We start from the raw sequence: 11,391 nt of genomic DNA, 5'->3' as shown, positions 1-11,391 counted from the left end.
TCCAGAGCTTCTGACTGGTCCAGACTGCGGCCTGACAACTTGAATTTCTAATGTTTCTTAGTGATGCTGATGCTGCTGGTCCAGGGACAATAATTAGGGAACCACTGACTCGGATAAATCTGCATTTCCTTTTGGTCTGGAAGATCATCATGCTGAATTTTCCCTTCTTTATAATATAAACTGTATTCCTTAGTCTTTCAAAATTGGCTTCACATTTAATGCTGAACTTTGGGAATTCTAGAAAAACCTTTTCTCTCTCAACAAAGCCCAATTCTTCCAAATCAAAAGTGCTTGGTCTTTCAGACCTGTGGTTTTCTCTTTTTTCCTTGCTGTATTTTGTTTCTGTTTCAAATTAAGATTAATGAAATAAAACACCAGGAGAATGCACAGTTTTATTTTCTAATATCAAATATATTTTTCAGTTTTGAATAAACAATAAATCTACATGCATTTGAAAAGTATCTACTGTTTACGTATTCTTTATTTTAGCCTTCTGATTGTAATTATGATTTAGGCACATAACATCTTCCAAACTCTGGAGGTATCATACTGTTTTGCAATTATGCTCTGTTAAATAACGCTTAGGCAGATTACAAGTACTTAGCTAAGTTAATATGAGCAACCGTTTACAATCTGTTAAATTTTGCTTATGGTAATTTTTAAGAGATTATGTTGGATGCACAAATAAGCTAGCTGAACCTGCTAAATGAAAGTGCATGCACTTAATCCTTTTTCTCTTACTGCATTTAAATTAGACCAGAAGAATTGCTCTTTTTATAACATGTCCCTAAGAGTTGAAACGAACACCTGGCCATTGAGGAGAGTATTGTACAAAGATGCCTATATACAGACACATGCTCATATACATACACTCAGACATTTTGGTAAACTGTGATGAGACAAAACCAGACACAACATGTATACATAAGAGCTTGCTGATATAATTTATATGTAGAAAACAATGTATTATTCAAACTTTCAATTTTCCTGGCTCCACACAGACTAGACAATGTATTTGATTTAAATTTCAATCATCTTTTTTTTTTTTTCTCCAAGTAACCTCAAATTTAACTGGGATTTAATTATAAAGTCTCTATTTCAATGATTGGGATTGAGGTATGAAATTTTGATTGCTAGTTTTTTGTTTGTGTGTGTTTGGTTGGCTTGTAGTTTTTCAGACAGGCTTACTATATTGCATAGATCCATGGGCACCCTTGATCTGTAATGGCCCTCAATTTTCATATGGCACTTCCATATATGGAATGTGAACATAGTTACTGTAGTTCAGTATTTAAAACTGATTGTGATAATGGAGGATGGGGCTGAAAGGGCTAGTACATGTTTGAGGCAGATAGCCATGAAAGCTGCCCTCTACTTAGTGGATGAGGTTGTTACTTTCAGGGCATGCCTTCGTACTTGAAGCTCTACCTCTTACCTATTAGTCTCTGTAATATAGATCAACTGAGACATTTCTTTTTTCTAAAATGGTATCAGCCTACCTATGATTCCTCCCTGCCAGCTGCCTGTTCCTATTTCTGTTTATTTCGAGCAATCAACATTCTTTTACATTTCTACAGGCTGGGTTTCTATAGTCCAGTCTTTCTTTTGGCTGGAAAATACATTGGCTTCATTTGAGCAGGTTTAGTAAGCATGGCTATAATACCAATTGATGCATTTTGGTCCAGGATCTTGATAATTTCAACTCCATTTTGCTAATTGAAGACATTAACACAGTGCTTGTCAATGCATTCTGTCCAAACACTGAACAAAGGGAATAATAGAGTTCAAGAACTCTCTAAGCTCTGAGTATGCATGGTTATACTTAGACTCTGTTAATCTACATTGCCTCCCAGGGGTGTCGTTTACTCTGAAGATTTGTAATTTTGCCTGCCCAGCAACCATTTCCTTTTCATTTGATGAAAGTACTTTGCCTTTCTATTGGAAGATAATTCTTTCCTCAATCTTAACCCCTGTGATTTAAAGGAGGCTGATTCAACCTTGAATTTTAGCAATACGTGGGATTGAGACATAACCATTTAGGGCACTTCAATCTCCTCATTACCTCAGCTGGACCAGTGAGATCCTTATATGTGGGTTTTACTACCAATAGGGAAAGAAATTGTTTTGTTTGTTTATCAAAAAGGATATTTAAGTTGATAAAATTCCATCTCGGTGTCACTGGTTATGACTTTATACTACTTGTGGTAGAGGAGAGCTGCCTAAAAATAAAATCAACAAAGATAAAAGTGGAGCAGTGGCGAAGAGTTACCATTAGAGAGCTATTCTTGAATATTTCACTTGAACACCTATACCAAGCCACACCTAAAGCAGTTTCTACTCTTAGACTTCTCTTCTGTACCAGCCAAACAATTCATTTTTGCTTGTATCAATTTGATTTGAGTTGCTGCTGATAGAACAAAACAGAAGCTTTAAACAAACCCCCTTTCCCAGTACTGGGAGCAAAAGTCTTAAACTGTTCCACAAACCCCCTTTTTCCAGTACTGGGAACAAAAGCCTTAAACTGTTCCAGGAAACAGCTCTGAGCCACAGGTGCTAACAATTAAGAAAAATAGGAGGTAGGGTTATCAGATAAGAACAACTGACTAAGTCAGAAGGTCTATTGTAACAATTTACTGTAAACAAGCCCAGGTCCACTTTGGAAAATTCCCCGAATTACATTGTACCCCACCCCAGGCTATAGTTTTCCCTTTATAAGCTTGTAAGACTCTTCATTCGGGGCCCAACTCCTCTGCTCCTGCGTGAGTCACGAGTTGAGCCCCAGCGCGCTGGAATAAAAGCCTCTTGTGGTTTGCATCAAGTGACGCCTCCTGTGGCTGATTGGGGTTGCTGTCGATTCGTGGGACAGAGTAAGGGTCTCCTTTTGGGGGTCTTACATTTGGTGCGTTGGCCGGGAATTGACGGCCCCCCCCTCATCCGCGGAGTCGACCTTGGAGGTAAGAAGGGGTACCCCGAGATTGTCTGTCTTTGTCCTGTGCGAGATTGTCTGTCTTTGTCCTGTGTTTCGCCAGTTGTTTCGCCAGTTGGTCTGGTGTTGTGTGCGCGTGCACTTTTGGTTTGGCAGCCGTTCGGTGACTCGTGAGAGTGGCCGAACAGTGGTCGGTAGACGTGCCTGGAGGACCACAGGTTGCAGCCCTGGGGGACGCCCCAAGGGTGAAGGAGAGCCAGGGACGCCTGGTAGTCTCCGTCTGGAGGGGCGTAAAAACCCCCGTTTGGAGGGGCGTAAAAACCCCCGTTTGGAGGGGAGTGGCTTCCCCTCAAAACTCTGGGACGAAGCGGGTCGCTCCCGCTGGTTGGCACAGGGCCATCGTCCAGCTGTTCCCAGGTGTCTTTGTCTGTTTGGTTTCTGTGGACTTCTGTGGAATTACTGGACGGACGTTATAAGATAGACTCAGTCCACTCCAAGTGAGTGGAAAGGGGAGCTTAACCCCCCCAGAGGCCATAGAGCTTCCTCAGGCAAATTAATCAGGTGACTGTTTAAACTCTGGTAAATATCTAATAGGAGTCAAAAACTCAGATTGTTTGGTATATAAATATAAATATAAAAATATTTGTTATCTCTTTCTGCTGTTTAATTTATTTAAAGATGGGGCGGACCTGCTGTGGCGGAATACAAGGGTCTTTAGCAACTGCTGAGACACCTTTTTCTCAGAGTCCTTTGTTCTCCGTCAGAGAGGGAATCAGCCCACTTAGATGATAAAAATTCCTCTGTTTGTATAAATAAAAGTTTCAGTTTGCTCTAATTTGTGAATTTACTGTATTAAATTGAATTTTAAAGTCCTAAGGTTGATCTAAAAGTATCCATTTATAACATTTCAAAGAACAAAAGAACTTTTATTTACAGCTTCCTTGTCTCTTTTGGTGCTGGGAGACTCCCAGTTAACAGCTTCACAGGGCGGAGAGATTTACAGGCTCTGTCCCTGCCTGTGACATCATAGTCCAACGTGAAACTAAGGCTGAAGTTACTATTAACTCTTTTTCTTTTAGGAGGCCATCCAGGCTTTCAGCTCACAAGAAATCTCCTTCTGCGAGAGGAGAGAGGGACCCCCCAGAAGGGGCTGGAGGCTCTCCCTCTCAACAGGTGTTTGTTTTGTGTTTTGTCATGTTGGTATCAGGACTGTTTGTTTTGTCTTTTTGTCTTATATTTTCTGTCATAATTGGGCCCTATATGTATATATTATTTGTTGAGTTTTGATTTGTCAAGGTTTTGTCAGTTTGTTATCAGTTTGTTAAAATCCTCTCAGAGGACATTGAGTGGTTCTTCCCTTCCTGTTTAACCTTTGACTGTGTAATTGGATTACTGAGCTTTTATCAAGGTTTTGCCTCTCTTGAAATAACACTCTATGTGTAACCTGTCCCTCCCCGACCAAGCATTTTTTCCCCCAGGTCAACGCCGGACTGTAGGATAACTTTCCCCTCACAGTCCCTGGAATATTAGTCTTGTTTCCTTTGTCCAATATGAGTGTCATTTCTGTTTTGCTGAAACATGAGTCGAGAATCCTGTCCTGGGATATGGGAAAGGGAAGCCCCCATCAGGGGACTTAGAGGCAGTGTTCCTGTTATCTGCTCAGATCACAAAACTATAAGAATACTTGTTCACTGAAATGGTGTAAGTACAGACGTTTGTTTGATATTTTGTTTGTCTGCCTGGGTATAATTATTTGTTCATGTATGGAGGTCTGTGAGAAGAAAAAAGAAACATTTAATTTGTTTAAGGCTGAGTGCTCTGACACATAGCAAATTGCCCTGAGTGGCCACAGGGATTTCTTTTTTCCCAGGGGTGTTTGCTCTCTGTCAGAGGGGGAATCGGCCCGCCTAACAAAATTTCTGTCTATGTTTATTAATTTGAAGGTATAACATTGTAACAATTGTGGTCCAAGAGGTTAAAAGCAGGGACCAAATTTTAAAATTAACTATTTATAAGAAGGAAGCTTGAGCTGGCAAAGTCACCAAGTCTGCCCAGCAAGCTCAAAAACTAAATGAGTCTTATTTCTGACACCTGCTGTCACCCAGTCTTAATCAGTGGTAGAGAAACGGTCTCAGAAGTGTTTGTCTCAATTGGCCATTTAACTTTGATGTGATTAATGATTACAGCACATTGTAAAATCTTTAGGAAGGAAAGGAAAATATTTTGTGGGCCACTTGGTCCTTGTGTGTGTGTCAACTCTTAAGTTGTAGTTTTAAAATCAGTAATTTTAATGGAAACACACTCAAACAGAGGGGCTTTTCAGAAAGGTCAGGGAGTCTGATTGCAGTGTAAGGGTCACTGGTTCCCCCCCCCATGCCACCTTCATTGGCAGGAGGCAAGAGCTTTTCCCAATGGGAACAGAGAGTAGACTGCCAGATGAAAACGCCCAGGTGGGAGTATTCCTTCACCACCTGGGACCCGCGCCGCGCTCCCTGCCTCCGCCCACCTGGTGTCCATCCCCTCCAGGGGTTGTTTTGAGTAGCTGCTGGAGGCAGCGACGAAGAGGGAAATTCCCTTGTGACCCCCTGCGCCCCAATGAGACCCAAGAACCCCTGACGACTCCTTGGACACTTTTCACCGTGTTCTGTTAGGGGGCTTAAAGAAGGCACAGCTAGTAATTCCTCTTTTCAGGCTTATCAGAATCTGAGATCATTATCTGTAGGAAGAATGTGGCCATTTGGGACTCAAGCGGCTGGAGGCCTGGGAACAGGGTGATGGGCCTGCTCCCTCCTCCCTCTGCCTTTTTCTAAATATTTTAAAATAATAGAAGTTTTGAAAGTTAATTTGAAATTATGAAGCTTTTTGTAAAGGTTGTACATGTGATGAGAAAGGGGAACAGAGAAAGAAAGAAAAGGCCAGCAGCAAATAGGAAGGAATTAGTATGCTTATTGTAGGAAGCGAGGGCACTGCAAGAGAAAATGTCCTGGCAGGTTACCTAGAGAAGCAAAAGGGGAGACTCAGACTCCAAGGGTCTTTAACTTAGAGGAAGAAAACTGACAGGACTGGGGCTCCTTTCCATTGAGCCCCCAGGAGCCCAGGGTAACCTTACAAGTGGGGGGCAAACCTGTTAGTTTCCTGGTGGACACTGGGGCAGCCTATTCAGTCTTGACAGAGCCGATGGGACCCGTAACCTCTAAGAAGACATCAGTCCAGGGAGCCACCAGACAAATTTCCTGTTTTACTTGGACATCAAAAAGGACTGTAGACCTCGAAAGGACACGGTAACGCATTCATTTCTGATCATGCCAGAATGTCCGTACCCCCTGTGTAGACGTGACCTCCTGCGGAAACTATTTGGATGTGCCACCATATCCTTTGAGGGGGACGGAGCGGGAATTCCTACGGGCAGTTGGATACTGCCCCCTGTGGATATCGGGGCTCGTGGAGATTGCTAAACCTCTGTACTCAAGTACTAGGGGAATGCATCCACTGAACTGGACCGAAGTGGAACAACAGGCCTTTGAGAAGCTAAAGAAGGCTCTCGTCTCAGCACCTGCCCTAGCCTTGCCAGACGTCACGAAGCCCTTCCACCTCTACGTGAGTGAGGTAAGGGGCATTGCCAAAGGGGTTCTCATTCAGACTCTAGGTCCCTGGAAGAGACCTGTTGCCTATCTGTCTAAGAGGCTAGACCCCGTGGCAGCAGGGTGGCCAGCGTGCCTCCGGGCAGTGGCCACCACAGCATTGCTGGTAAAGGAGGCAGATAAGCAGACTCTGGGCCAGGAACTAGCCCTGACAACACCCCATGGTGTGGAGGCCCTCCTTCGAGGTGCTCCAGAGAGATGGATGTCAAACACCAGGATCACCCAGTGCCAAGCTCTTCTCCTAGACCAGCCCTGTGTCCGGTTCCATAAGACACTGGCCATCAACCCTGCCAGCCTGCTTCCAGATGATGACCCAGAGGAACCTATTCAGGACTGCACAGAGGTAACAGACGCAGTACGAACAGCTCGCCCAGACCTGACAGATGTCCCGCTATCATCACCAGACAAGGTACTGTTCACGGTTGGGAGCAGTTATGTTCAGGATGGCATCCGATATGCAGAGCAGCGGTAGTAGCCCTGGACCGCACCATTTGGGCGCAGTCCCTGAATAGGGGAACCACGGCACGAAAAGTCGAACTTTTGGCCTTAATCCAGGCCCTTCGATGGGGACACAGTGCCATCCACCGGGAAAGAGGATTACCAACTACAGCGGGAAAGGAAATTTTAGCCTTATTAGAGGTCATCTGGCTCCCAAGGGCAGTGGCAATAGTGCACTGCAAAGGACATCAGAAAGGAGAGACAATTGCAGCCAGAGGAAATAGAGCCGCAGACCAAACTGCCAAGGAAGCCGCCCAAAAACCAATGGGGCCTTTACAAGTTTTAGTAACCCTACCGTACCTGGACCTACGCAGACCCCCCTCTTACACCAAACAAGAGGAGGAATTGGCAGAACAGAAGCAAGCCATCAAAGGACCAGATGGTTGGTGGATCCTACCAGATGACAGACTGTTGGTCCCAGAGGCTCTAGGTCGGACGTGAGTTGCCCAGTTACACCAGGCTACCCACTTGGCATCACCAAGACTTCTGAACTTCTGTGAGGCAGGTACTACCAAGCTTAGATAAGGTAATTAAAGGCATAGTCACTAGAAGTAGTGTCTGTGCACAGGTAAATGCTAAGCAAGGAAAGAGGGTCCCCCTGAGAATTCAGGCCCCATGGAAATTCCCCAGGAGAGCATTGGGAGGTGGATTTCACAGAGATTAAGCCACCAGCGTCAGGGTATAAGTATCTGCTAGCTCTCATAGACACCTTCTTAGGTTGGGTTGAAGCATACCCCATTAGGACAGAAACTGCCTCTATAGTTGTCAAGAGATTACTCCAGGAGATTATACCTAGCTTCGGGCTGCCAGTAGTCATAGGATCAGATAACAGCCCCACCTGCCTTTGTAGCCAAAGTGTTTCTAAGTAAAGTTCAAGCCTTAGGCCCAGAATCTGGACAGGCATGAGCAGGACTCTAAAAATACTTTAACTAAATTTGTCTTAGAAACCGGTGAAAACTGGACCAACCTCCTGCCCTTCGCTATCTTATGGGCCAGGTGTACCCCCTACCAGAAGGGGTTCCCCCTTCGTTTGTGATCATGTATAGACCTTCCCCCATCCTTCCCAGGGTCAGGGAGAAACTGAAAGCTGGAGTTCATAACCATTCCCTTCCTTAAGTCCTTACAGGCTCTATACCCAGAGAGCCACCCATAAGCTTGTTCGAGATGCACTGCCAGTGCCCACCGCGGACCCTGTACATCCCTTCCAGCCCGGGGACTCGGTGTAGGTAAAGAAGTTCACTGCCCAAGGACTCACCCCAACCTGAAAGGGATGCTACACTGTTATCCTGAGCATGCCCACGGCTGTTGAAGTGGACGGCACCCAGATCTGGCTACATCACTCCCAGCTCCTGCACCAGGAAACGGCCTGGATCCTGGCAACCAGCGGCCTCACCCGTGAGATCCCTAGCCTGGGCTCCATGCAGGCCAGGAGGAGACTCAACACCTGCAGGAGGGGAACTGGACTTCAGTGAGGACAGTACTGATGGGGACTGTGGTACTAGGGGCCTTGGTAACTGTAAGAACATTTTTCTAGCCAGTGAGAAAGTCCAGGGCTAAGTAAGGCTAGATGTGCTAGGGGGTGGGAGAGCAGGAACAGAACAGAGAATGCCCTTAAAGGAAGTAATGAAATATAGTAACAACCATACTTAGGTAAAAACTGCTGTTAGAATTTTAACCCTGCTATTCTGGCTTCTGTACACACTTGCTTGCTTGGACAATAGGATGGTTTGAAAGTTGGTACAGCCAATCCCCTTGGTTTCATCAGGGAGAGAATAAGTACTGTACAGGTTCTAATGCTCAGGCAACAATACCAGTCCCTCCGCCACGGAGACAGCTTTAGAGAAGGGTATATAGAGACAGAAGTTCCATGATTAGAACTTACAAAAAAGCAAATGGGGGAATGATAGAACAAAACAGAAGCTTTAAACAAACCCCCTTTCCCAGTACTGGGAGCAAAAGTCTTAAACTGTTCCACAAACCCCCTTTTTTCCAGTACTGGGAACAAAAGCCTTAAACTGTTCCAGGAAACAGCTCTGAGCCACAGGTGCTAACAATTAAGAAAAATAGGAGGTAGGGTTATCAGATAAGAACAACTGACTAAGTCAGAAGGTCTATTGTAACAATTTACTGTAAACAAGCCCAGGTCCACTTTGGAAAATTCCCCGAATTACATTGTACCCCACCCCAGGCTATAGTTTTCCCTTTATAAGCTTGTAAGACTCTTCATTCGGGGCCCAACTCCTCTGCTCCTGCGTGAGTCACGAGTTGAGCCCCAGCGCGCTGGAATAAAAGCCTCTTGTGGTTTGCATCAAGTGACGCCTCCTGTGGCTGATTGGGGTTGCTGTCGATTCGTGGGACAGAGTAAGGGTCTCCTTTTGGGGGTCTTACACTGCCACCCACAGCTAAACTGTATTAGAAAGTGCATTGATTAAAACAATATCTCTAATTCTAAACACTGGCATTGATAATGACAAAAGTAACAAAAGCATGACTGAACCATAAACTTTAGGATACAATGATTTATCCTATGATAAATTAGTGACCACTCTGTTCTACTGCCATCAACACCTAACATTTCACCTGTAGGGCTACTGAGAGACCATTTGATGTGATATGTATGTGCACTCAGATATAACAGTCGCTTACTCTTTCTTATCTTTCTTTCAATTTTGGTTATCTCCTCATTTCTACAAGTATCATGTAGCTACTTTGGTTTTGTAGTATTTAGTGGTATTTTCTCTCTTATTAAGCCAGCGTTCTTGAACAGGAAGCTGGTATATAAATAGAACAGCGTTGTAGAGACTGATGATGAGCTCTGGAGGTTAACAGAATGCAATGACAGCTCTGAGCCATGTAGGTCAGGAGAGAGTTGCTTCCAAGGGTAGGATTTGCCCAGCAAGACCTTGGTTTGCAGGATGATTGTCATTTCATTGTATTACACTGAGCCTTTAAACAATCCATAATTTATTGCATGTCTTCTTGAATGTGTGCTTCCAGGGCAGAGTCAGCAATGTAGAGACTTTCCCGAATAACTTTATCAAGGTCTTCACTGTATGCCTGTGAACCCAAGAAATAGAAGATTTCCCCTATTGTTTAAACTCCAGATCCCAGGCTTTTCGTTTCATTACTGATCAGGGTAGAAAATGAGAGCTGGAAAGAGTCCATCTTACCTCTATGTCTTTGGCTTTATTAGTGCACACAGGAACTGATAGGTTTGATGACTGAAATATTTTTTCAATATGTGGAGACAGTGAGTAAGATCTCAACATCCTTAGAATTATGATAAACACATATTTTAACCCTGGCTCTTGTGCTTAATCTCTTGGAGTTCTTGGGAGTAAAAGCTTCCTCCTCTGTAAACTAGAACAATCTTTGCAGACTATTTTATTGGGTTATTATTATTACTAGAGGCCTGGTGCTTGAAATTCATGCACAGAGGGGGATTCCTCAGCCCGGCCTGCACCCTCTCCAATCTGGGACCCCTGTGGGATCGGGCCTAAACCAGCAGTCAGACATCCCTCTTGAAATCTGGGATGACTGGCTCCTAACCACTCGCCTGTCTGCCTACCTGATCTCCCCTAACCCCTCTGCCTGCCTGTCTGATCACCCCTAACCCCTCTGCCTGCTGGCCTAATCACCCCTAACTTGGCCCCCTGCTAGCCTGATTGCTCCTACCTTGCCCTCCTGCCTGCCTGATCACCCCTAACCTCTCTGCCTGCCTGCCTGATTGTCCTAACTGCCTCTGCCTGCCTGCCTGATCGCCCCTAACTGCCCTACCCTGCCGGCCTGATCTCACCCCTAACTGCTCTCCCCTGCCAGCCTGATCTCCCCTAACTGCCTCTGCCTTGGCTCCCACCACCATGGCTTTGTCCGGAAGGAAGTTGGACGTCTGGAAGATGGCCGGTTGACCTATTCTAATTAGCATATTACCCTTTTATTAGTGTAGACTAGAGGCCAGGTGCACAAAATTTGTGCACGGGGGCAGGGAGGTATGTCCTGAAGCCCAGGCTGCACCCTCTCCAATCTGGGACCCCTCGGACATCCCTCTCACAATCCAGGACTGCTGGTTCCCAACTGCTTGCCTGCCTGCCTGCCTGCCTGATTGCCCCTAACTGCTTCTGCCTGCCAGCCTGATCACCCCCTAATCACTCCCCTGCCAGCCTGATTGACGCCTAACTGCTCTCCTGCCAGCCTAATTGCCCCCAACTGCCCTCTCTTGCCTGCCTGGTCGCTCCCAACTGCCCTCCCCTGCCGGCCATCTTGTGACCACATGGGGTGGCCATCTTGTGTGAGGGTGTGATGATCAATTTGCATATTACCTCTTTA

At 45.3% G+C, this 11,391-nt stretch overlaps 1 protein-coding gene across 1 annotated transcript; it reads left to right on the top strand.

Annotated features, from left to right (window-relative positions):
- Window positions 1-2,415: 2,415 nt before the first annotated feature.
- On the top strand, window positions 2,416-9,368 carry LOC307101434 (uncharacterized protein). The gene is made up of 2 exons (XM_079774383.1): window positions 2,416-2,954; window positions 4,006-9,368. Exon 2 carries the CDS (start codon window positions 6,407-6,409, stop codon window positions 7,037-7,039), a length of 633 nt encoding a protein of 210 aa, XP_079630509.1. The 5' UTR covers window positions 2,416-2,954; window positions 4,006-6,406; the 3' UTR covers window positions 7,040-9,368.
- The last annotated feature ends 2,023 nt before the right edge of the window (window positions 9,369-11,391 follow it).

Source organism: Cnephaeus nilssonii, assembly GCF_951640355.1.
Source record: "Cnephaeus nilssonii genome assembly, chromosome: 6".
Classification (NCBI taxonomy): Eukaryota; Metazoa; Chordata; class Mammalia; order Chiroptera; family Vespertilionidae; genus Cnephaeus; species Cnephaeus nilssonii.
Note: the sequence above shows the minus strand (reverse complement) of the source record. Positions and strands in the feature narration are given on the sequence as shown.

Coding starts and splice junctions, on each gene's coding strand:
- LOC307101434 (XM_079774383.1), top strand. CDS start 6,407: ATGCATCCACTGAACTGGACCGAAGTGGAACAACAGGCCTTTGAGAAG.